Source organism: Cygnus atratus, chromosome 11 (assembly GCF_013377495.2).
Source record: "Cygnus atratus isolate AKBS03 ecotype Queensland, Australia chromosome 11, CAtr_DNAZoo_HiC_assembly, whole genome shotgun sequence".
NCBI classification, from domain to species: Eukaryota; Metazoa; Chordata; class Aves; order Anseriformes; family Anatidae; genus Cygnus; species Cygnus atratus.
Window position 1 is genome coordinate 5,677,655 of NC_066372.1, and position 25,919 is coordinate 5,703,573.

Genomic DNA, 25,919 nt, shown 5'->3' on the forward strand with positions numbered 1-25,919 from the left:
GCTTTGTGAGCTGTAGATTTCTGAGCACAAAATGAACTATTTTTGTGGTTGTGATACCCGTCACCTATGCCAGCAAGCCCTGCAACACTGCATATTTATGGACATCCAAATGGAATCACCTGGTTTTCTCAGTTGGTGTTATGGGAAAACGTTAGTAGCAAGTAGGTGTTTCAATTGTTCCTATTTTTTTTTAATCCCTAGATGATGATAGGAAAAGCATGCAACATAACTGTTGGCAGAAAGCACAGGCTGTAGAAATGCATTTAGTTTTACTCCAGCAAATTCTAAGTATGGATTTTATGGATTTATGGAATAACATTAAGAATTTGCACAGCTGCATGTTGCTTGTACTGGCCACACGTAGCCACAGATCTTGGTGATGTGTAGCCATCCTTTCTCTTGGTTCAAGGCAATATACACTCCTGTCATGGGTGGTGTAAGAACTCTGCAAAACCCTCTCTTCTTTTTTTTCCTAAGTTACAAGCAAAGCAAGAAGAAAAAAGAAGCCAGATGATGCAGTGATAGTAGAAATGCCTTCTGCTTTTGATGCTTGCATTTTCATTCTGCAGAACTATAGTAGAATCATGTTTGCTAATGGTTGTATGGGCCTTCCATCACATATGTAGCAGGTTTCATGGATTCAGTTTTCATCTTTACTAAGCAATCTTGAGGCCTGACATATTCCATTAGGCGGTGATTGACGATAGCCAGATCCTTGCATACGCACTACTGCAATTGCTGGCAAATTTGTAGTAACCTGTCCTATGCTCTTTCTTTGTATGAACCATTCCAAACATTTGCCAGTCATGTTCATAGAGCAATTAGATTCTGAGTGCAAATGCAAACCCTTGCAAAATCAGTTGATGGACTCCCACAGAAATTTTATCTTGGCAATAAGAAAGTAAAGATAGTACATGATCATTTACATACTTGAAGACAGCAATCAGCAGGTTTACCAGGAGGATATTTGCCACCAAGAGGTAACAGGCCATAATAGCTGGAGTGAGCCAGGCCCCTGGTATGCATGGAGGGAGGCGTTTACCATCCTCATCGTAAAGATTGTCTCCACAAGGAGCTGAATTAAAAACAGGAAAGGTATTTAAATTGCCTGACAATTGAGAAAAGAATTCACATTTATTTAATAATGACACACATATAAAAATTACCAAACTAAATAAATTTTGCCAATTTATTTCCAGTAGAAAGTATGTATAATTTCTATTCCAAAGTCTGCTTCTAACTACACCATGCAAAAATAATTTCCTGTAATAGTGAACATGGAAGTGACCTCAAGTTTACTGTGTAATGCAGCTTCCTTTCCAAATTGATTTTTCCCCCCCCCCTCACAAAATACATAGACTCTCTGGAGTAAGGGCTTTTTTTGCAGTTTGGGTAAATGCAGCAAGTTTGTTCTGTCTTTAAGTGCAGAGGCAGCCTATCTAATTTCAAATGCAAGGCTAAACTCTTTTATGAAACCATTTTGTATTAGGTAGAGTGTTTATCAACCACAGGTTCCTTTGCTGAAATCCCTTAATGAATACTAAGTCTGACAATAAGTTCATTACACTTTTAATTTATGTGACTAGGCAAAAACAGCTTTTTGAAGCTTTCTGAAAGTGAAAAAAAAATCCAACGTCCCCTGAAAAATACTTTCAAATATTAGACAACAGTTTATTCTTACTTACTGTGGAAGAAAATAGATATTTAGTCTACGATTAATCCCAACATATTTTACTTGCTTTTCAAAGATCAGACCTACATTTTCCTGTTTATCACAAGGAAAGTATAAAAGGGAAGTCAAATGAATCATAGTATTACTCACATGGATCAATGAAAGTGCTGCTAAAGAAACACTAATATATAGGTAATCAAAGGTAATTATTTATAACATAATATTAATTACAAAAGCTTGGCCAAAACTTCTGATCTGCAACATATATTAAAATGTTTTTCCTCTGCTTCTTTTCAAATGAAACTATTTCAGCAGAAAAACAATTCACATGTGAATATTGGGTAAGCCCTGTAATTATGATATCTACTGAATACCTAGGTTCTAGTGAAGAAAAAGATAAATGAACATATTCAGCTAAATGAGATAATCAGCTCTCCACAGAGACTTACGATTGATTTCCATGGCATAGACTGAATGGCATTCCAAAGGAATGAAATAAGAAAGGAGGCAGGGAGAGAAGGAAAGAAAACAATAGAATAATATAAGGAAAACAGAAACCAAGAAAGATGATTGAAAATACAGTTTTGTCACCACAAAAAGATAAGCAACTTAAATGTCGTAACAGTGGAGACATATGGTTAGAAACAATGTATTAGTTAGAACTGCATGGCATTCTGCCATTTCCTTTTCACATTGTGTTCTCCAAATGTTACACAAGGCAGCAAATTCATGATATTAAAATAAATCACAAAATGTTGATGGCAGATGATCATGTAAACTTACAAGATATCTCAGGCAACTAACAAAACTGGCAGTCACCACAAACACAGAACAACTCAAAGTTACCACACAAGATCATTCTTTCAGCTATTATGAAATATTTCCTTCTGATTTTTTATTATTATTTTAAGAATCACTCCGGCTTTGAGTCTGCCAGCTGTTTCTGTTGAATAGCTCTGTTTCCATTAATAGCCATGACACTGCTGTTATTAAAGTACAATATCATTAAAGCCCATTCTAATGGCAGTATGGATACTTGCTCGCCAACCCCTAAATGGTGAGCATAAGAAAAATCACACTATTGAAAGAAACTCGGCCAGTCTTCCCTATTGCTAAAGAATATGTTGCTGTTGAATACCACTGATTTCTTGCCCATGGGCATCTTCTAAATGGAGTGAACTAGACTGAAAAGCTTCCTGGGCTGCATTAGGAAAAGAGTTACCAGCAGGTTGAGGAAGGTAGTTGTTCTCCTCTATTCAGCCCTGGTGAAAGCACATCTGGACTGGTGTGTCAAGTTCCAGGCTCCCCAGTACTGGAAAGTATCCAGCAAAGGGCCACAGAAATGTTTAAGATGACTGGAGCACCTGACAAATGAGGCAAGGCTGGGAACTGGGACAATTTAGTCTGGAGAAGAGAAGGCTCAGGAGAGATCTTACCAAGGTGAGATTACACCCAACAGTGGTGGGGAGTAAAGAAGACAGCCAAACTCTTCTAATACATACTAAAGGAAGCCAGCTCCATGTTTAACCATCTGTACAAATTTTGAATATTAACAAAAAACTACCAGTAATATGACAGCGTCCATCTCCTCTAAGACAGATTTTATTTTAATCTGTGCAGCTTTTGTGTAAGAAATGCTATTTCAACACCCAAAGCTAATCAAGCAGCTTTATTGTTTTGTTTTTCCAAAGATGTAGAAAAGAAGAACATGAGTGATTTATGAAACTGAAAGATTTCTGGAAAGTAGATAGATGTTAGTAAAAATGTATTAGCTCATTGTTTGTGCTGTGAGCTGGAGATAGAAAGGTATGTATAGTTTTGTCTCCTGTATAAGGTATTTATTTTCTTCTTCTTCTGTTGGAATTGTCTATTAGTAAAACATTGGTTCAAAGAAAAGTTTAAGAATGATCTCTGTTGATTCCTGGAAGTAAACAGAACGTTTAATACTGTTATACTCTCTGATAGGTGAGTATTCCAAACTATATCACTCTCACTGTTAACTGAATTGGGACATACAATGAGAGACAGGACATGCAGGCGGGGAACAGAAAGTTCTTAGTCTCCTGAGTTTGTCACAAGAAAACCCTCAAGACAAGAATAATTAATCATACAGACAAAACCACTCTAATTCCAAATTAAAAACAAACAAACAACAACAAAAAAAAAACATTAATTTGGATCTGATCATCTGCCTCATAAACAGGAAACAGAATCTTACTATGAATTCTACTCTTACGGTCTATCTGGTCTGCGAACACCTCTCCATAGATCATCCAGTAGGGCATATAGAAGATGTTGCGAGCTAGTCTCCAAGAAGGCTCTTCATCTGGATGCAGGATAGCTTGACGGGCTACTCCAAAACTCATTAGAACAACAAGCATGATCACCACGAAGTAGAGCATGTCAATCATCTGCAGAGAGACCATACAGAGGGGTTCTTATCATCAGAAGCTAGTACAGTGGCATCGGCATGTCTGTTTGCCAACATGCAGTAAAATGATCAAGTCTCAGACATTTTCCTAGATAATCTTCCTGATATTATTCTTTGACTCTAACTACTCCTCATGAACTGAACATAAATAAAAATACAGGAAAAAGTCTGAATTTGTATTTTTAAAAAAGACTTAAAACAGTAAAAGGTTTGTTATTCCTATTCTCTTTTGTATCATGTATCATGGCATTACTATGCTGTGCTTCCAACACAGAGTTTCTCTGTGGTTGCAAAGAGATGACAATCATTGTTGTATCATTTTTCCACAACTGATGGTTTTGTGGATGATTCCTATGTATCAGCAATCTGTTATTGCTATGGCTTTGGGAGGCAGAAGGCAGGCAAAGTGAACAAGCCTTGAAATTGGTTCAAAAAAATTCAAGAAGTACCTCCCTCTTGAATCAAGCAATTATTAGCAAGAGTATTCAATCTCATGTGTGTGCAAAATTTACACAGAAATTTTTTTCACAGCCCTTATTCAGAGTCCTACACAGATGGAAAAACTTCTTCAGGATTGTTATTTAAAATCAGAATTGAATTTTGTTTCCTATGAAGTTCTGGAATACATAACTTACTAACCATCTTTCCAATCATCATGACGTAAGGTCCCAGATACTTGTTCACACCAAAGATATCTAGTACTCTAATGTACCAGAAAATTATATCGACACAGTAAATCACTCTTCCATAACCCATGTAAGGCTGGTTCTGTAGACGAAGAACTGCTCCTATCATAAATACTGAAATAGCCACCAGGTCAGTAATATTCCAGTATTCCTGGAGCCAAACTTTCACTTTTTGGCTCAGCTTTCCTGGCTCTGACATCAGAATCTAAAATAAAAAATTAACAAAGACATAATTAGGAGAAATGCCAAGCTACATTTCTGAAGTAACAGTCATGAAAAAAGAACAACCTTTTCACATTTAATAGGTAGCTGGGACCCCCTCCCATTGACAGCACGATTTGTCTTAAGCAGCAATATTTTAAGTGCCTAGCTGCAACATTTTCTTTTAATCTTTCTTTCTATTTTGGCTTAATTAAGCCTTTGTTGTTGTTGTTGGAATTTATCAATAACATTCAAACCAGAAGACTTACCCAGTAAGGGGAAGTTTTAGCATATGGGAATGGGTCATAAATGAAACTCTCTCCAGTGATGGGCATTTTGGGACTCTGTGGATAAGACAATCTTCTCTCATGCACGGCTTCTCACATTCTGCATAAGTCAATGCCATTATCACCTCTACAAAAGAGCTTCATTTTGAAGATTATGTGATGTTAGTATCATCAGACTTTACCTCTCTTACTTTCTCTAAAGCCAGTGTCACAATGTAAGAGATGACAATCCATTCCTGGACTGACGGCCACCGTTCCATCCGCACCAAGATGATATAATTAAATAGCATCAAGTAACCCAGGTATGATATCTACAAAAAGGAAATCCTTTATAGAATTTTGTGACATTGATACTAACACATATGAACACGTACTTTGAGGCTGTGTGTGACAGATTGAGGTGCTGAAGACTTACTTGTGCAAGGAAAAAGCTTTTCTTTCGTGAAGGAAGTGTGCTTGCTACAATGCTCTTGCTACCAGAGCTGTCACGCACAGTGGCAGAGGCCATGGGCCTCCAGCAGATGGATATGATCCAGACAGCTGAACTATCTCATTTGTTGAAATTAGCAGGACAATGCCAAAGCATTTTAAATCAGGCCCTTTGTGCCTGTGGCTTTTTAAATCTACAACACTGTAATTCCTTTACACTATGAAACCATATTGAATACTTATATTTGAAATTAAATGGGAATTTTCCTTTTAAATTATTATTACAGGCAGCAGAAAGATCAGTATAGTGCTTTGTGATGATGCGCTGAAACTAAAAACCTACATAATATTATAGCATACTAGATATCAGAAGTCCTAACTTAGAATAAAAAAGAAACCAGTATCTTTCATGCAGGGCACACATGAAATTCATCAGCAGCAGCATGAATATTTCTTTCTGTTTTATTAGAGTTTGGCACCAGACAATTCTTGATGCACTAAAGAAAAAATGAGATGGTTGTAGTTTAGATTGCTTTTAATTATTTAAAAAGGAAAAAAGCGTCTATGAAGTCTTAGGGATCTGTGCTTCTGTTGAGGTTGCACTCACCTGAGCCTAACTTGACACAGTGAATGGCAAGCACTCATACTGCAGCATTTCTTGTTGGGTGTTAAAGTGCATTTCAAAGCAGAACAGGATCCAGAGGGCTTTAAAAAGCAAGGGAATCCAGTCTAGCGTGGACTGAGTGACTGGACTATGCAGCTCGCATGGTCTGGCGTATGTTTAGCTAGCCAGAGCCTCCTTCAAAGTGTGTAGGAGCTTTAGAGGATGACAGCATAAGCTACAGTTACTCGTTCTGTTTCACTGTCTAAGCATTTTTCTCTGAATAAAAAGAGTGCTTTACTCATCAGATTCCATGAAAATCACTATTACGTACATATTATGTGGTTATTATTTTTACATTGCAATCCTTTAAGTTTCATAGGCATGAGAAAAACAATCACTGTCAGCTTAATCACCATGACTTACTGTGTAGAACCAAAATTTGACAATAGGTGCATTATAGAACTCATAGATCTTTGTTCCAATTGGAAGGCTGTTTTGTTTTTTATTTCCATTCTCTTCATCTCCTTTTCGGGAGCCTGTATCCACATTTGCATCCTGAAAAAAATGAAGTTGTCAGTTTTCACTGATACATTAAAAACAGTAGCTCTTCTCATTTATAATCCCAGCCAACTGTTAGCTTCAAAACTCCTCCTCTGAGCAACAGACCTCCAGTTGTCTTTTCTTAAAATACAAAATCTCTCAGCTATAGTAAATCTATACAACTATACAGATAATTTACACACCCTGAGAATACAGCCTACATACTTCCAAAACCCTTCACTGATTCTTCACAGAGGCAGTTGTGATTTTAACCTCAGCGACCTACAGCACAGAGAACTTAGAATACTGAGCACTCTTAGAACTTCCTGATAAGCTCCAGTACTGACCACATTTTCGTCCTCTTTTTCTTTGCCTTCTTCATTTTCTCTTGATGTCTGGTAAGAATAATCATCGTAACTGCGAAACTCTAGGAAAAGGATGGTAGGAGGGAAGAGAATCCCCATTATAACCTGTACAACAAGAAAGAATTCAACTCAGACTGCAATACTTGTTTAAACTAATAGTTTTCATAAAAAAGGCTAATCCCATAAAAAATCTTTTCTTTTGCATAGTATTCAAGATACTCTGCTATCCTTAGGCCTACAAAAGTAATAAATGTGTAGCACTTAAATATTGTCAATAAGCTATTGTATGAAAAGATGACACTGGAACACTTTCCATCTCTATGAATATACAGCATGTAAAAAACAATCTGTTCTCCAGAATTAGAGTTGAGCAGAGAAATTCCATGGAATGACATGGTGGCAGTGGGAGGAGGGCTTTAGATTTCTTATTGGACTTTATAGTTACTTTACTCAACCACTGTAATTAGTTTTTAGTAGTTAAAAAACTTGTGAAAGGTAAAGGAAATTTTGTAGATAGTACCTGGAGAATTCTTTTACTGTACAAGAATGCAGAGATACGGAAACACAGGCATGAGTTGCCAAAGTACAGAAAAAGAGTAAAAGAAGAGACGAATGCAGGTAACAAAATTAGAACATTAGCAGGTTGATTAATGCTTTGGAGAAAAGAAGGGAAATCAATGAACAGATTTAGAAATCACCATGATGAAAACTGAAAGGCAGACACAGACCTGAAGATTTTGAATGGCTTTACGTGGCAGATGGGGGAAAGCGGAAAGAAGTTGAAAATGACAGAGGGAGTGCAACGTGTGTGAGCGACCTCAGGAGCATGACCTGGGAAGGGTGGCAAGGCACTCTGACATGGGGGGATTAAGAAAATAAGGAGGTGAGACTGAAGGCGACATCATCATGATGGGCCTTCACGTGGAGGACAGCATCTGCATTATATCATGAAGAAAAGATAATATTCACTTAAAAATGCACAAAAAAAAACCAACACAAACACTGGTCTATTTCCTTAATATTGGCTCACTCATGTTTCTCTTTGTGGCAGCTTCCTCACATTACTACTTTTTTTTTTTTTTTTCCAAACCCAATAATCAGGAAATATAAAAATCAGTACAAGGGATACAATCATAAAATTGTAGAAGAAAGGAATAAAGATCACATGATTTCACACAATACAATTGCACAGATTTCAATCTTGACTCTGTGTCTTCTGGTACAACACTAATAAGAATCTGTCCAAGTCTGGTTCCTTTTCTCTCTGTCTTCATTGTGTGGACCCCTAGAGATCTTTTTGCTTTTATCCAACTAATTTTTAATTTGGGATTCATGTTTTAAATGAACAGATCTCAATATTTATTGAAAGCCACAACTTTGCTCTCAGGTTCCAATCACATTAAGCCTTCTATAGGTCACTGTCATGGCATTTTCCTTTGTCACAGGATAATGTTCCTTAGACTACCTGAGTTTAGAAACAAAAAATAGGATATTCCAAACATGTATGTTCTGAAACCATCTTTAATTAGTAAGCTAATTTGTTCTACGTATACACTATATATAATGTAGTATTATTTGCAACCATATCTTTGAAAGTAAATGCAGAACAAATACCTTAAGTCCTGGGTTTTTCCGCATACGTAGTCGCCCCATCCACATATCTGTTAAAAGCATCTGACTGCATGTGTGAGCAATGAAGTCCCTGTGTTTAGCTGCCACAGCCAGTTTCAGGCAGGTAGAATTACTCCAGTTTTTCAGTTCATAGGTCAGTAGTTTCATGGCAATCTGCTCATCATGTTTGTAGGACTGATCCAAGAGCTCAACTGCCAGCTGGCCAAAATCTCTGGAAGATGCAAGGTATGTCTAGTGAAGTTTGATTTAGCAATCAGCATTTGCTTGCATTTGGGATTTTCAATCTATTCATATAGGGTTCTATCTTCCCATATGCAAAGACAAGAACAACTGAGTCTCGAACTTGATTTGGGACAGTCTACAAAAACTCCAATCAAATTTTTAGTGTCTGCAGACTATTGGTATAAGCTTATACCAATAACATCTTTAGACCAGTTTAACTACATAATCAGATACCCCTTAATTTATGCGATCATATCTTGAAAATAACATTGTGAAATAAAACTAGCTGGTTTACAGAGAAAGAAGCTGAAGAAAGAATGTGTGCCATCAGAAAAAATGCAAGTCTTCTCCTTGCTAGTGCTGCCTTCGGACTCTCAGAACAAATTTTGGCTTTTTTACTGTTGATAACTAGGCTCCAAGTCACATTCAATGAACCTACAGTCTAGAAATTAATTGTACTCTACTTAAAATCTAGCTTTTCAGCAGGTCCAACAACCCCCTCTTATCAGGTAGAGGCATACTTTGCACCAGGTCTACTAACTTTGAGTTGTTGTCCAGATCCTGAGAGATGTCATCCACTAGTTCACTCTCAGAAGACTCATGAGCCATAGATTTGTAAAGCTTACAGGCAACAAGTGCCTTGGCCATGGTTTCCTCTCCTCGTTGCCAAAGGAAGAGTGCCATCTTTTGCCGTTTCATCAGCACGGCCCATATCATAAGTTCATGAAATGGATACTGAAAGCGGCTGACTTCTGGGTCATCCACATCAATATCGATCTCTTCCTCCTTTTTCTTCTTCTTCTTCTTTCCTTTTGTGGGAGGCTCATCATCCTGAGAAGAAAAGAAGAGAAATTCTTCCCATCAATCTTTAACAGCTAATCTGACAATGGCACCATGCACAGGACGCATATTGAGAGGATATGATATTATTACTTTTTTTTTCTTTTTGCTGAAGCAAATGATAAAAAAAAAACTATGAAGAACATGTGAAAGAGCATGCACTGGGCTAGCACACACATTAATATTTTATTCAGAGAACCAGTTCTTGCATGCTTAACTACAAGTCACCATTCTGGATAAGTACAGTAGAATCCTATTGTTCTGAAGCCATCACTTTACACTGCATTGTAAGTGGATCTCTACCACATGTGTAATTGCACCAGTTGATTTGCAGTGAATTAATATTTAATACATTCTACTGCAGTGTAAATGGAGCTTTAGCAAACCTGAATTCACTGTGAACGTTCCACTCTAAGTTTTTATTTGATATGTCTATATCTATTCCGGAAGAACAGTGCTGCATATCTTACAGGTATCAAAGCAGTCTGCAGATACAGGTGGAGAGAGTGGTTAACATGCAAACAGAAAAGACAGGCAGATAGTGTCCTTAAGAACAGCAAGATACTAAAGGGAGTGTTCACCTTTGAATAAGCAATCTCCTCTCATGTATACTGGGCAAACGGAAGGTTTAAGTATCCCGTTTCTTAAAGGGATAGAGAGGATAGGCCATTACTACAGGAACCAACATGGAAGTAACTGAAGGGAAGTACTGACAATGAAGCAGGATCCTGAAGGGAGAAAAGCCATGATTGGGTAAATTAAGGTTTAAATAATGTAGGAAGAACATTGCATTTATAGGTGTAGACAGAGATTATCATCATTGTAGGCCTTGATTCCAACCTCAGAATAGGATTGCAAGTAAAAGCAATTACCATCCTACAGAATCAATTTCTGTTCATATAAGCAGTCTCAGCCTAAAGCACTACTTTATGACAATTATAAACTTAAACCCAAATTCAGGGTTCAGCCTTACACCCCAGGTTTCCAAAAAACCCTCTTCAGTTCAACAATCAAGCATGCATTTCTCTTTCAGTGGTTCTAAAAACTGCAAGTGGTGACCTTGGTCTCTTACAGAAAATTTAGGGGTCCTTAACTGCATGAATAAATTGCACATGAATAAATTGTAGAGCATCTTTGAAGCACAAAGCATAAAATCTCAAATGGAGGAACAAAAAATCAGGTACTCCTCACGCTCTGAAAGGCAAATTAAAACAAAACCCTGGGTAGGAAAGAAAGTGCCAAGGAGCCTAAACTTCTTGTTTTAAAGCTGCTAACACTGGAAGTGAAAATAAAAATTGGAGATGCATGAAATTACTGACCACTTCAGTAAAAGAAAAGTTCATTTTTCATTTCAACATTTTCTTTTAGAAAGAGGGAGTGAGCTACACCCACTATCAAGTGCAGAGAACACTTCAGTTTGTGCCACATAAACCACTTCCCACTGAAAGAGGAAAAATCAAAATTTGCATTTGGAGAAGCATTAAGTAACCTAGATGTGATCAAAACTGATCAAACAAGGCTGCACCTCTGAGTGGCTGAGCTTTTGGCTTTGATCCATCAGAAAATATGAAGTTGAGCACAGAAATTAAATTCAGCTTGAACTTTTCTTTGTGGAGAAGAAAGCTGCTTATCTGCTGGGGGAAACAGAGGCTTTCGTGTGCGGGTAGAGTTCACATCAAAGATAACACTAGCAAAATGTACATATATAGTGTTCAAATACTATCACAGCACTAATAAAGGCATACGTCATAGAGAAATGTCCTTAGCCTCTTTAGGTAAATGCTCTCCTGCTATGTATAAATACATTTTTCAGAAACAAAAGCAACTGCCTCCAGAACAGGGTGCACATTTAGGCATCATCCCAGACTTGATCCTGATCAACTCAAAATTTCTGCAGACTGACAGGTAATTGAGGCAGGTTTTGGACTGAAATTCTGGTTCAGTTCCATCTCATATTTTCAAAGCATGGTGTCATCAATGGTAGCAAGGATCTTTTATAGTGGAAGACAGCACTTAACATGCCTTGTTTTCTCAATCCACTTAAATGCTTTGTCTATGATATAACCTCATTTGTGCTTTAATTGTTACTTCACGGTTTAAAGAGATTTGACTATAAGCAGCACTGTTGGACTACACTCTCTCTTCAACATCATTGGTGTTCACATCTGAATGATTTAATCTACAGTACATTCCAGCATGAAACGTGTTATCACATAATAATGCTGAAAACTGCCTGTGGATTACCATGCAAAGCTTTAAGCAGCTCTCAAGACCCTACCCATAAAAAAGTCAGAAGTATTTCAGAGGCTGTTTGCAAAACGCAAGATCCTCTCTAGTTACAATTTACTTTAAGCCACAATAATAGTGAAAAAGCTAAGAGCAAGAGCAGATTTGTACCAAGAAATGCACTGATAAAACCAGTATTTTACAATAAATCCAACTTACCTCCATCCCTAGTAGTTTAAGAGCTTTCGGCTGAATATTAAAATAGAAAAGAAAGTTAGTTAGATGGGAGGCAAAATTCAAAGACCAAAAAACACCAAGGAAAAACACATTTTCATTAGAATTACTCTTCTAAATAATTGTATCAATAACGGTGCAATTAATTAATCTCCCACTTAATTGTATTTGCAGGAAGGCAATGGATTAGAAAATGTTTTCCATCCTGCACCCAAGTGAAATCTTTTGATTCAGACAAAATAGTTAAATATAATTCAATAACTGACTACTTTGAGAATTAAAATCATAATATGTTCATGTTCACAAAAAAAAATGAGTCTAAGCAGACAAAGGGTAATGAACTGACAGGAAACAGTTAAAAAAAAAAAAAACAGGTCTTCAAACCTCTCATATTTTCCCATAAAAATATTCCCTCTGTTGTATTATGAAATCTCTGCTTTACATTTTCTGTAAAAGGTTTATTTGTAAGTTCAATCAGATAGTACTACACAATATATATATACACTATATCTTGGCTACGGAATAGTTTACTTGGGGTATGAGTGGCCTTCTGACCATCTGAAGCAATTGCTTTTTGTAATTAGGTTAGGAAGCTTCACTTGATCTTCAAACCTGAACCAAACAAACAAATAAGTTAACAAAAATAATTATTCTACTTGCTCAGAACAGAATTTTTAACAAAGCAAGGCCTGTGCTTGATATTCTCAAAATTGATCCATAACTACAAAATGCTTTACTGAGATTATAGTGATTTCTGCAGGATAAGATTTATGCTCACAGCAGTTCCTTAGAGGACTCATTTAATTACTTGGCAAATAGACCTGAAAGTTTATTTTATACAGTTTACAGTTCAAACTAAAAGGTCAAGCTACAGCTTAAAGTAGGAATAAGTACACATGCAGACAGGACAGATAGAAATCCTTGGATTGTAAACTACTAAAATAAGGGGAAATTTACCTTCAGGTCAATGTATTTACCACCTTTGGGGCCTTCCTAACCTTTAACATGGATGTGTTACAGGATCCTTATACAGCTTCACTATCAGAGTTTCAACATCAGTCTTATAGCATTTCTTTAGCATTGGACATGCAATGTTTCACAACGATAAAGGAACAAAGTACTACCTATTTTTACCATCAGCATGATGGCCACATCCAGAATTAACTCATTCTTACCCTTTTTGGTCCAAATAAATTATTATAAAGAGTCCGAAAACTTTTTCGAGTATAGTTGCAGCGATAAGCTCCACCCATGAGATATTCAAGTACAAGACCAATATCTATTAGGCTGATATGATAATCTGGTGGAAGATTTCCCTACCAAAAACAAGCAAAATAAAAAACAAAACAAAATAAGGACTTGGGATAAGAAAAGATAATGTACATTAAATTGCCTGACTAGATATATTGTTTCATGTTTATACTGGTACAGTGGTAATATTTATAGCCACTGGTGTCAATCTCTCAATATTTGTACAAAATTAATGATAACCAATTCACATCATGAAAATTTTGGGGGCCAGATTTTTTTTTTCTGGCAGTATTTATAGTTGAGGACAAATTTTTATTTGTGATTTACTTGTACAACATGTCAGTGTCTATATAAGCACAAGTTGTTTGCAAGAGTTAAACTGGTGAATTTAAATAACTTTGTACTGATCATTATTAATCCAGTATAAAAGCATGACTCACTTATCTTCATAGTGAATATCAGGTATACGCTATATCTTATAGAAACTTGTATTTTGATGTAATATTATCTACAGAGTTGACTACAATGCAGAATGATTTAGATTAATATGTAGCCCAGAATCAAAGAAAAAGACTATAATTTCCACCATCACACTTAGTTGTATTAATTCTCCTAGAACCATGAGCTGAAAACTTTACTTAGTTGCTCAAACTACATCCTACAACATTAAATGCTTCTACAACACCACTGAGTAGCTGCTACAATGAAAGAACTATAACCTAAGCAAACACATCACCTCCATGTTAACCCAACTGAATCCCCGAGACTGTCGCTGAATGAGTGAGCCATGAAAATGCAATGAGAAGGAGAGACAGACAGAAAGCAGAATGCAGAAGAGCATTAGTGACACTCAAAAAGACAAACACTGAATGAGATAAAGTAAACTGTAAACTACGAAGTAGATCACTACAAATTACACATTAAGCCAGTACTGCATAATTCCCACACTCAAGCCTCCCCAGGATAAATGGGAGTTTTCCTTCCAAAAAGGAAGACCATTCATTGTAGTTACATTTTACTGAATAAAAACTCCAAAATCTCAAAGAGAGTAAATATGTAACAACAGATTTTATAATTACCCTGTTAATGAACTAATTCATATGTAACGGAAACAATTAACATATTTAGGACTTGTAGCACTTAGAACAGATTTTCTCTCAAGGACTTCCTGGGAGAAAAGTAACTGAATAACATACAGGGAAACAAACAAAAGGGAAGAAATTATGTTCTGGGAAGTGGGGCTTCCAGTAAACTTAGCAAGCCTTTCCTTTCACTCCTCCTTTGTAACACTGCATTGGGAGCTTCTTGTGGAGAAGAAACAGTATCAAAATCTCAAATGATACAATATTAGGAGCTTTACTTTCCTCTCCATTGTTTTTAAATTACTACTAGTGCAATACAGCCATATCCAAATTAGACTGACACCATTATTTGCCCCAAGAAATTATCTGACTTTCCTTAACAGCTACCATCTCGATTTTACATGTTTGTTTTCCCCCATGCTGTGCTTGCTTTTACAGTTGACTCATATTGTTAATGTAATCATGCAAACGTAGTGCAGCTGTTAGGCTTACCTTTTTCACATCTCTAACTAGCAAATGCAGCGTATTTGGAGGGCCCAGTCTCTGAAACAAAAATTATTCACTGTCCATTAGAGCTTCAATATTCAATATTCAATATATTTTTCACAAATACAAATAGGCCTGTAAGAAGAACTTTAGGCAAGTATGTGCCATCACATTTAACAGGGGTGAAAAGAAGGAACTGGGCTACAGTGACAAACACAGTATTAATCAAGAGTTGTATAGTCCCTTTCTTATAATGCTTTATGTGGTAGTTCAACGATCTTGATTCAAGTCACAGCAGTTTTTGGTACTGTCTGAACTTATGCTTTCCAGCAGGAGCCATAAGGGATTAGAGGACTAGACTTAAGTTATATGTTGTATGACTGCTGCCCTGGACTACCTGCCACTTAAACGACAGCGAGAAAAACACTCTAGAAGTAGTCATGTTCTTGAAGAATTTGCTGCAGTTTGGGCAGGGGAGAATATAAATAAAGAAGCATGATGTCCTACAGTTTGGGGAAAAACGTTTTGTTTTTCTTGGCCACAAAGAAAAATTATACTGACTTATTGGTTCTTTAAATGTTCTTAACATGCATTTTAAACACGTCATTACATAACAAAGTATAACAGCTTCTAAAAGCTGCTACAAGCTCAGTCATCAGGAATGTACATATGTAGGGAAACATCAGGACACTATGTGTAATAGCAATGGCTCCCTCTACTGCTATCCAACTTCTCTGTACTGTTACAGCTCAGCTTTTTAGAGACCAGTTTTTGAAGCATATATCAGAAGGAGAAGAAGAAAAAGGACATCCCTATACAGTAGCAAAGATATCACATGGCATTTTGTTACTTCTGCTCACTCACAGTATTATAAAGTTCTTCCAGTCGAGGAATAGTGAGGAAGTGTTGCATGTTAACTCCATTCTCAATGAGTAGTTTCACGAAGTCCACTCGATCCAGAACCAGTGCATCCAGCATAGCCTGCTCCAGAGAATTTACCTGAATTGCAGAATGGAGAACATGTGACTACACAAGCACAGATGATGTGGTTGGCCAACAACCACAAACATTTTCATTACTTAGGAGATCCCCAAGTTCCCAAATACATTGATTAATCTCTAAGTGAGAAGGAATTTAGAAAATGACATTTTACCCTTGTGCAAGTCAATGCAGATGGTATAGCTTACAGGTGACTTTTTGAGAGACAAGAAAGCAGTGAAACAAACCTTTAGCAAATAAGACTATAGCTTTCCAGTCATCTAATTTAGTATTTTTATCTAAACCAGGCTTGCCATACTGGATATATTATGGGAAAGACAGATTTAATTGCTTAACATGGTAGGAAGAAGTTAAAATAAAAAAATAAAATGATACTATATACATTTAATAAGAGGTTGACATAATTTACCTGGTAACTCACTTATGTATCATCTACTCACTGTCACTCACAGAGAAAAGGCAACATATAATGCCTGAGAGGCTCAAATCATTCAGGAAGAAGTACTTCCTTTTCCTTCAGCAACTCAACTTTTGGCTTTGGAAAATGGTCAGAAAGTCTAATAGATCTTCTCTTAGTATGGTCTAAAGGCTTAGAACCCATTGGGAGAGGGGAAAAGCCCTTGAGCAGCAATCCTTTAGACACATGAACTTGAATTTAGACAACTAAATGCTTTAACCTACTGCAAATGGAAAATGAAGCACTTAGAAAAGTCAATGTTTAAGCTGCCTTCATTTGATAAATAATGTATACAAAGGAGGATGAAGATGTTCACTGATGTCCTCATTTCCTTCTAACAAGTGCAGGGAAGAAGATTCAGCAGACAGGCACTGACTTGTACTGTTGTGGTGTGGCTGCATGTAGTGCACACTGGATGAGAAATGTTCCTGTCTCCAAGACTGAACAGCACCCCTGCACAATTTTATTGCTGATCCTACAGAAACGTGCAAATGAGTGTTCTGTAGAATAAAAATGTTTATTTGCTGAATAGAATATTTTTATTTAGAATAAAAATGTTTATTTGTTTATTTCTTTGTTCCTGAGAATGGCTTAAGTACTTTAAAAACTAGTAGTTTGGATTATTCAGTCTCTCATACAGTTTTACAAAAGGGTAAGTCCCACCTGCGTACAATAATAGAAAGGCATACAAAGAGGTAAAAAAAAACACAACTCTTGAACAGTTTTAATACAAATACTTCCACCTCACCCAGTTCAGGAGTTCAAGCTTTCTTGGATCTGTTTCTTCTTCTGGCTCTTCTTTTGCTTTTCCTCCTTTTTTCTTCCCTTTTCCTTTCCCCCTGGCTGCTTTAGTCTGAGCTGCTGGAGATTTCTTTTCCTTCTCAGGGGCTGTACCCTCAGTAGCTGTAAGGCTTCCTAAAGGCTGTATTTAATAATTATTAGAAATCTAATTGATCGTACAGTGATTATGTCACTTAATACACTCCTATTGAACTCGCTTGCCAGTCACCTCTTTTCCTATGCAGTCAACTTAAAATTAATTCCTTAACTACAAAGAACTTTTTGCTTTACCTTTTTTATTAAAAACTATTATCTCTAATGCAGTCAATAACACTGCAAGTCAAAGTAGTGAAGTAGATAGCCCGTGGTGGGATTTAACATGGAAGATTTCTCTCTCAAAACAAAATCAGTGTGAGGGGACTGGGAATAGACAGTACTCAATCAGGGGACGCTTCAGCTTCTTTGCTCGCGTGTAAAGTTTTAGTTTTTGAAATAAATAGCAGCAAGCAGGGTAGGAGCTGGATAGAAAGACAACAAAGATGTTGCATAATGCCAAAAAGTATCCATACTGCAGAGGCTGAAAAGGGGATGAAAGAAAGTCCCTATCTAGTTAATTTATGTTCTGCAAACAATATTTATGCTTATGTCTTTTCAGACACGTCTACTCTCTGATAATGCCTTCCTCTTTCCAACCTACCTACCCAAGACAGGGAGGGACACGTGCAAGTATTTTGACACTACTTGTCTGTGACTTGGAGGCTTAAATTGCTCTAGCTAATGCTTAGGTTACATAACCTCCATGTACATGAAAACCATGAAAACCAGAGTAAAACATCCGTGCTGTGCAGAGAAAACCAGAAAACAAAGCCTACTTTTTTGTTGCTGTTGCTTTTTAACAAGGCTTGTTTCCTGCGCTTGGTGGATGAGGGAAGGGCTGTGGATGTGGTTTACCTTGACCTCAGTAAGGCTTTTGACACCGTTCCCCACAACATTCTCCTCAAGAAACTGGCTGCTCGGGGCTTGGACTGGCGTACGCTTCCCTGGGTTAGAAACTGGCTGGATAGCCGGGCCCAGAGAGTTGTGGTGAATGGAGTCAAATCTGGTTGGAGGCTGGTCACAAGTGGTGTCCCCCAGGGCTCGGTACTGGGGCCGGTCCTCTTTAATATCTTTATCGATGATCTGGATGAGGGCGTCCAGTGCACCCTCAGTAAGTTTGCAGATGACACCAAGCTAAGTGCGTGTGTTGATCTGCTCGAGGGCAGGAAGGCTCTGCAGGAGGATCTGGATAGGCTGGAGCGATGGGCTGAGGTCAACTGTATGAAGTTCAACAAGGCCAAGTGCCGGGTCCTGCACCTGGGGCGCAACAACCCCAAGCAGAGCTACAGGCTGGGAGATGAGTGGCTGGAAAGCTGCCTGGCCGAGAAGGACCTGGGAGTATTGGTTGATAGTCGGCTGAATATGAGCCAGCAGTGTGCTCAGGTGGCCAAGAAGGCCAACAGCATCCTGGCCTGTATTAGAAGCAGTGTGGCCAGGAGGGCTAGGGAAGTGATTGTCCCCCTGTACTCGGCTCTGGTGAGGCCGCACCTCGAGTACTGTGTTCAGTTTTGGGCCCCTCGCTACAGGAAGGACATGGACGTGCTCGAGCGAGTCCAGAGAAGGGCGACCAAGCTGGTGAGGGGTCTGGAGAACAAGTCTTACGAGGAGCGGCTGAGGGAGCTGGGCTTGTTCAGCCTGGAGAAGAGGAGGCTCAGGGGCGACCTCATCGCTCTCTACAGTTACCTTAAAGGAGGCTGTAGCGAGGTGGGGGTTGGTCTGTTCTCCCACGTGCCTGGTGACAGGACGAGGGGGAATGGGCGAAAGTTGCGACAGGGGAGTTTTAGGTTGGATGTTAGGAAGTACTTCTTTACCAAAAGGGTTATTAAGCATTGGAACGGGCTGCCCAGGGAGGTGGTGGAGTCACCATCCCTGGAGGTCTTTAAAAGACGTTTAGATGTAGAGCTTAGCGCTATGGTTTAGTGGAGTACTTAGTGTTAGGTCGGAGGTTGGACTCGATGATCTTGAGGTCTCTTCCAACCTAGAAATCTGTGTCTGTGTTTTTGTTCATCTTAAAAAATCTTCTCTGCCTGGCTACCATGAAACCATTTGTGAGCATGGATAAAATTGCATCTGCCACCTCACAGCATACAAAAGCTGAATCTTCATGACTGAAAGCAATCTTCATGAATTAGAAATTACAATGCATCAAAATTGGCTAACAGTTTCCACAAATTGTTGCACAGTATGATTATGAAATAGGACAAACAATAACTGGATTCAGTTCCTAGATGGTATTTCTGAATCTAAGTGCAATAATTGGGAGATTGGGGCATTCCCTCCAAAAAATGTTTTATAGTAATAACACTTTATAATATTTAGGATCATTAAATCTTCTCTGTATAAGCATTTTAATGAACCTTGAACGCTAGAAACAACACATTACCATAAGTAAAGGAATAAAACAGCATGTACAGTTAGAACTTTAATGATACAGGCTTCTACATTAAATAAACGTCAACATTATATATAGCATCCACATGAATAGTGTTCTTTGAGAACCATTTTATTGTATAGTTTCCAGAAAGACATCTAATTAACAAACAAACCACCTTGTACTTCACTCTGTCTCTCTTTCATGCTAGTTTCCTCATGACACTTTATAGTAATTCGATAAAAGATGGTTCAAGCAGTAGAGTAAAAAGCATCAATACAGTGCAACATAAAAGTGGCTTAAATAGAGAATTTTAGTTACACCAATAAACAAAGGCACTGCACTGATTCACCATTGACTTCAACCAGTGCAGCACCAGTTCTAATACTTTGAGAGAGAAAATTCCATTTCAGGACCTAAAGTTTTACTAAGGATCTGCTTCTTAGTTCATTTGGCACAGCACTGCCTACCAGAGGCCTGTTTTCAGCAATGATTTCGTTTGGTCATCAGCATTAATCCAAATTGTGATTTTCACAGCTGTTAATGAAGTGAGACACACAATTCCTTCTAAGCAGCTCCACGAATTTCAGCTTTGCTGCATACTCTAACAGTTAGCTGGGGACTCTAACAACTGCTAGCACATATCACTGAGACAGTCTGAAGTCCAGAAAATGTTTTTTTTTTTTTTTTCCTTTTCTTTCAAATCTCACATGGAATCTAGTTTAAGGTTATTCTTCTGCTTGTTAGGAAATTTTCTTTTTTTCACAGAGTTTAAATTATTTCTATTTTATTCAAGTGGCAATGCAAAGAAGTTTCAAAACAAACAGATGATTCTTAATGAATGAGATATCTTACATCAGCATCAGCTTGTCATAAACCAGAATTCAATACTCTTCCTCCTGCCAATAAAATCCAGGGAGTGAATATGTGGCCACTTATTTTCAATTGTTAGCAAATAAGGTTAATGGTTGGACTTAATGATCTTAGAGGTCTTTTCCAACCTAAATGATTCTATGATTTTATGATAAATAATATGGTGAGGAAAACTTTGTCTTACTGGCCAGTGGTGTCCGAAGACGAAGATTTGGCTGCGTGCAATGTCAACACGATTCCAGGCCAAAGCCAAGCTAAGCTGGTCTGGAGCAGATGCATTCGTACCTAAAGAGAAACACACACCAATATTTGGTATTTCATGCACAATGAAACAAGGATGGATAACATTCTGCAATTCACTTCCCCAAGAATTAGAAAACGACAGGCCTGACTCCATAGCCTATTACCATAAGAATGATTCTACTAGAAAGTAGTAGATGCATCAAACCAATTTATAACATCTTCCATTTGACCCCATAATCCTAATTTCAAAAGGATTAACCAGACCATCTCCCTATTTCCCTTACAGCTCCCATTTTGACTTTATATTTTGTTGCTAAAGATAGACATTAAACTCTTCTAATAGACTCCTCCTCTCAGCTCCACTGGCTGATGCTGTATATATGAGTAAAATAATTCTTCTCTTTTATCTTTTACTTAGCATTAGGGACACCAGTGTTCCCATATTGAGACTGTTATCAACTACTATAAATATGCAGACAGAAAACAGATGATGTTTCTGCAAACATAACAGGCTCAAAATAAATTGGGAGCTAATCCTAAATTTGCCCTAAGGCTTAAAGAGCACAATCTGAGGTCTGAAAAAATCCACACTGTCTTTTAATCTTCCCACCATTTCTTCTAGCTTTATTAATCTATGACAGAATTGCAATAGGATGTGTTGAAATATCAATACAGCTGTTGCAGCATTCCCATTCCAGGCCTTCAGGTGAGGGAAGCCACACAAAAATTTCTATCTAGATTTTATACTTTGAGCTAATCTGAATTTTAAGTCAAGGATTTTCAAGTTAGTACTTTGAGCCCAAGCTAATAAATCAGACTTCAATATTAAGAGTGAACCTCAGGCAGTGTATAGGACTTTCTTTAGGGGATCAAACTGTGCATCCTTCCTTGCAAAACCCACCTTTGAGGAGAGCAGTTAAGATAGACATCTCAATGTCCTGTTGCCCTTCAGACCCCATACGGAACACAGTGATCTAAAGGACAGCATTAAACCAAACACATAGAATTACAACACATAGAAGAGAGACACTAAACATGTAAATACAAAAAAAAGAGCAGAATGCTGAAGCTTTATTATTTTCTAAGGCTTGAAAATTTTCAAAATATACAGTTCCACTCATTTTTTCTTTGAAATTGCAATTTTACAGAAACAGTGAATTAAACTTTTTCAATAAAGTTATTGTAAAAAATCCTTATATTGGTAAATGTGGCAAGCATGATGAAATTCTTCACCAAATCCCTGAATTTTCACAAGTGGAGACAAAACTGTCATACTGAACTGATCATTTTCTGAAAGTTCTACTACTTTCCAGTAGTACTGGAAATGCCAGCTTGGAAATGGGAACACTACTTACCTGAGAAAACTACCATAGCATTAATTTTATTGAGTATAATACTCAAGTATTTCTGAGTTCTGTGATATGCTGCACACTGACAAACAAAAATCCAGAAACAACTAATAAGAAAAAGCAATTATTTCTAGTCATGTTTGCTTAGTTGAGTCCATTACAGTTCACCGCCTTTAAAAACAGTAATTCATATAAAACTTAGCCATTGAAGGAACTAAATATTAAATGATCAGAAATACAGAAGCAGAATAACCTAATATTCTATGTTAATTAAATTAATTCTAAATACAAGCAAAAAGTAAAATATCCTTCATTTTCAAAAAACATTGGTTCATAGTAGATGCCAGTATTAAATACTGGGAATGGCAATCTTCTTGAAAGCTTGAATAGATTTGGCACGCACACGAAGATAAATGTTTGCCACAGTGACATCAGGAGAGAAAAGAACTAAAGGAAAAGTTATATTAATGAACAAAAAAATAGACAATATTATCAAATGTAAATCATAAGCCTGCTTCAGTTGGTGTCTGAATTTTGCTGAGTAGAACAGGCCTGCTCTGATGAACATTTTAAAATTTGAAGCAGTTTGGCTAAGGCAGCTATTGGCTCTCCTTTCTCAATCAACTCTTCTAAGAAGGCTGACTCTTACAGTCAGCTTAGCATAATCATGCTTACTACCAATGTGACTTCTGATGAAGGCATAAGTAGGGAAGCAATCTTGGCACCATATAAATATAAATATATCAATAGTATATTTACATTACTCAGACAATCTAAAGACTTCATATTTGGAGCCCTGAAGAAAGACTTTATATAATAATCATCTGAGCTAATCAATACTAATCAAACTTCTGAATGCATAAGTAAAATATGAACAGATGGGCGTCTATTTGATTGTAGCATAGAGTTACATTACTAAAATACAGTATTTGTCATATTCTAATCCAAGTGGCATTTGCAGCTGGATTAATCCTCAGAGAATTTAGTTTTGACAAAGGTATTTAAATGTATCCTGCAAAATTGCATGATCTGGCTTTTATGAACCCAAGAATTAAGTAGTATCAAAATGTGATCAAAATCAAGGAACAGAGACAAAACTCAAATGGACCTTCTCTTCTTGAAAAAATTCCCCCCATGCTGAATACAGCATCAGTTGTAATGAACCTTGGCGAGAAAAGCATTGGGGAGAATGGGGGAAGAAGGGAAGCACAATTAGAACAGATTGCTATGACACTGTACAGGATATGGGAAATCACTTGTTGGCATTTAAGAGTTTTGTTACCTTGAAATGTATAGATATCTAAGCAAGTATCCCTTGGCAGCTGAAATGAACATTACAAAGAAAAGCTGGAGAGCATGAGACAATACCAAGCATAATCTCGTGAGAAATGACAACTTTATGAAGAGAACGGAGAACATGAAACCAGTAGAAAGTCTGCAAAGAACCTGGTGATTGCTTGATACAAATTCCCACCCCAATCCTATGTCATTTCAGTTGTCATAAAACAGCTTCCTGAAAGGGGTCAAGAATGGCTTTGTAGATTAATCCTGAGAGAACCTGATCGTGTTTTTTTCATGTGTTTCTTGACTCAGCTAACAGACACCCCACTGAAAAGAGTATGAACTATAAGGAATGCTGCGTTCAGTTTACTGGTTTATTGAAAATTGTAAAGAAAAAAATTCACATTATCTTTAGGGACAGTATTAAACTTGGAAAGACATGAGTTAATGGTTTGTCTCTGAGCTGACCAGAGATAGAAAGCATGGGCTCCGTGGAAGGAAAACCTACTTAGATATAAGGGAGAATGAAATACCATTTCCCAAAGAAGTTAGAAAAATCTCTATTTTCTCAGCTTCATGAGAAAAGTTATATTAATTAATTCTAATATTTTCTTTATAGTTGCTTGTGCTATAGGCATCACTCCTCAGTGACAGAATTAGGCATCTCAAAGAATAAAACTGCCCCACATTTCATGCTTAAATTCAATAGCAGGTTGTTTGTCTGATTCCTGAAACATCTGAGTCTGAGAAGGCTGTGGTAATTCTCTCCTGTTTCTATCCACAAAAATATGCAACTTTTTTTTTTTAAAAAAAACTTTTTTAAAAACTTTTTTAAAAACTTTTTTTAAAAAAAACTTTTTTTTTTTTTAAAAAAAAAGAAAAAAAAGAAAAAAATACCAGCTATACCAGTTCCAGTTGTAATAAAAAAAAAATCCATTATACTATTCACGTGCTATTAAAGCACTTGCTTAAGGTTTGTATAAAGGCATGAAATGGAATTCTACCAGGACTCAAGGGAGAGGTCATATTGACATTTATTCATCAATTAGTCAAAGGAAAACACTCAAAGACTCACTTCACCTGTAAAGGCACAGGCACAGTGAACACCATTTCAAGGCACTGTTCACAGATGACAGATATGAATACTGAAGATTTTCTTTTCCTGAGTGCACTTTTTTTCCGCAGCTGGGTTACTGGCAGGAGTCTGAGTGGTACAGTACATAGAACAGGCCTGCAGCAAACCAGGATCAAGCACAGCTGGGATCTTCCGGAACACTTCATGTTTCAATTGCTTTTAAAGACTCGAATAGCCCATTTTATTGTCATTAAATGCTTTTAGAAAGTAACTACAGTAGAGGACTAAAGCTGTGCTGATGTACCCTGAATGCTTATTGCTCCTAGGAATCCTTTTTTCAATGATCTTTCCTCTACTTTCTGAAGTTGATGCTTTTTTAATGCATTTATCTAAGTGTCTTAGTCTGCCTTTTGGAAGTCTATACTTGGTCTCATAGAAAACGACTCCTATCACCTCACACAGGAGAAGAATCTGAAATTGGTTTCAGAGGCTTTCCAGAAGACGAAATCCCTTTCTAAGTCCAGGTGTCTAGGTTTATGAATGAGTGATAGTGTATATTTATGAGCCTATATGAAGGAAAAAAAAAGGTTAAACTGTAACCCTGTGAGAATGACACTTGAAAGTACTTTACAAAGATTGGTCAAGGAAATTATCTTTGTGAACTACTTTTATAACACTTACAAGTTCCTTTTTTTTCATGCATTCCATAAGAATGATGAACAGCTGATGAGCTTGATTCCTGCTGTAGTTGAAGGTTTTCTGGATTGTAACTAGTAGCTGGTCCCTGAGGGATTCACTTATTACCCTAAATGAAAAAGGAGACATAAAACATTGCCAGAATTAACATATGTTAGGAAGGTCTACTGCTTGAGAAATATTTTTTCATGCACCAGTACAGTGACTTCATTTTGAAAATAAATGAAAACACACAGGATCTCTGCATTCAGTATGGCTAAGGCCGAGGATTTCATGAAAAATTGACAGTAATCAGGAGATTTACACCCAGACTGGCACTTAGGTATCTCAGCACCTCAATATTGATTTAAAAATCAGCAGGGAACTTGAACTAGCATTTTGCCCTTGAATATTGTATTTGTATTATAAGGTAGCTCTTATTCTTCCTGTTTATGTATATATACACTTTTGTTAAGAAGTTTGGCCTTCAGAATTTCAGCAGTACACTTAACTGGACCCCTACCTTTGCCTC

The 25,919-nt window shown here is 37.2% G+C and overlaps 1 protein-coding gene and 1 long non-coding RNA gene across 2 annotated transcripts in view; one reads left to right on the forward strand and one right to left on the reverse strand.

The window, feature by feature from the left end:
* The window catches only part of TRPM1 (transient receptor potential cation channel subfamily M member 1), an 85,671-nt gene that overhangs the window by 7,775 nt on the left and 51,977 nt on the right, over positions 1–25,919 (reverse strand). Inside the window, exons 9-24 of the mRNA XM_035553878.2 lie at positions 25,394–25,517; positions 21,909–21,981; positions 20,949–21,049; positions 17,393–17,566; positions 16,053–16,187; positions 15,195–15,245; positions 13,545–13,685; positions 12,355–12,384; positions 9,611–9,900; positions 8,830–9,058; positions 7,198–7,320; positions 6,734–6,865; positions 5,460–5,588; positions 4,743–4,994; positions 3,909–4,083; positions 931–1,075 (exon numbers count right to left, since the gene is read on the reverse strand). Coding sequence (XP_035409771.1) covers positions 931–1,075; positions 3,909–4,083; positions 4,743–4,994; positions 5,460–5,588; positions 6,734–6,865; positions 7,198–7,320; positions 8,830–9,058; positions 9,611–9,900; positions 12,355–12,384; positions 13,545–13,685; positions 15,195–15,245; positions 16,053–16,187; positions 17,393–17,566; positions 20,949–21,049; positions 21,909–21,981; positions 25,394–25,517 — 2,304 coding nt within the window. The remainder of the gene's footprint in view (positions 1–930; positions 1,076–3,908; positions 4,084–4,742; positions 4,995–5,459; positions 5,589–6,733; positions 6,866–7,197; positions 7,321–8,829; positions 9,059–9,610; positions 9,901–12,354; positions 12,385–13,544; positions 13,686–15,194; positions 15,246–16,052; positions 16,188–17,392; positions 17,567–20,948; positions 21,050–21,908; positions 21,982–25,393; positions 25,518–25,919) is intronic.
* Positions 29–17,116, forward strand: LOC118251597 (uncharacterized). The gene is made up of 3 exons (XR_004779866.2): positions 29–161; positions 5,480–5,579; positions 16,987–17,116. It is a non-coding gene; the product is annotated as an uncharacterized LOC118251597 (long non-coding RNA).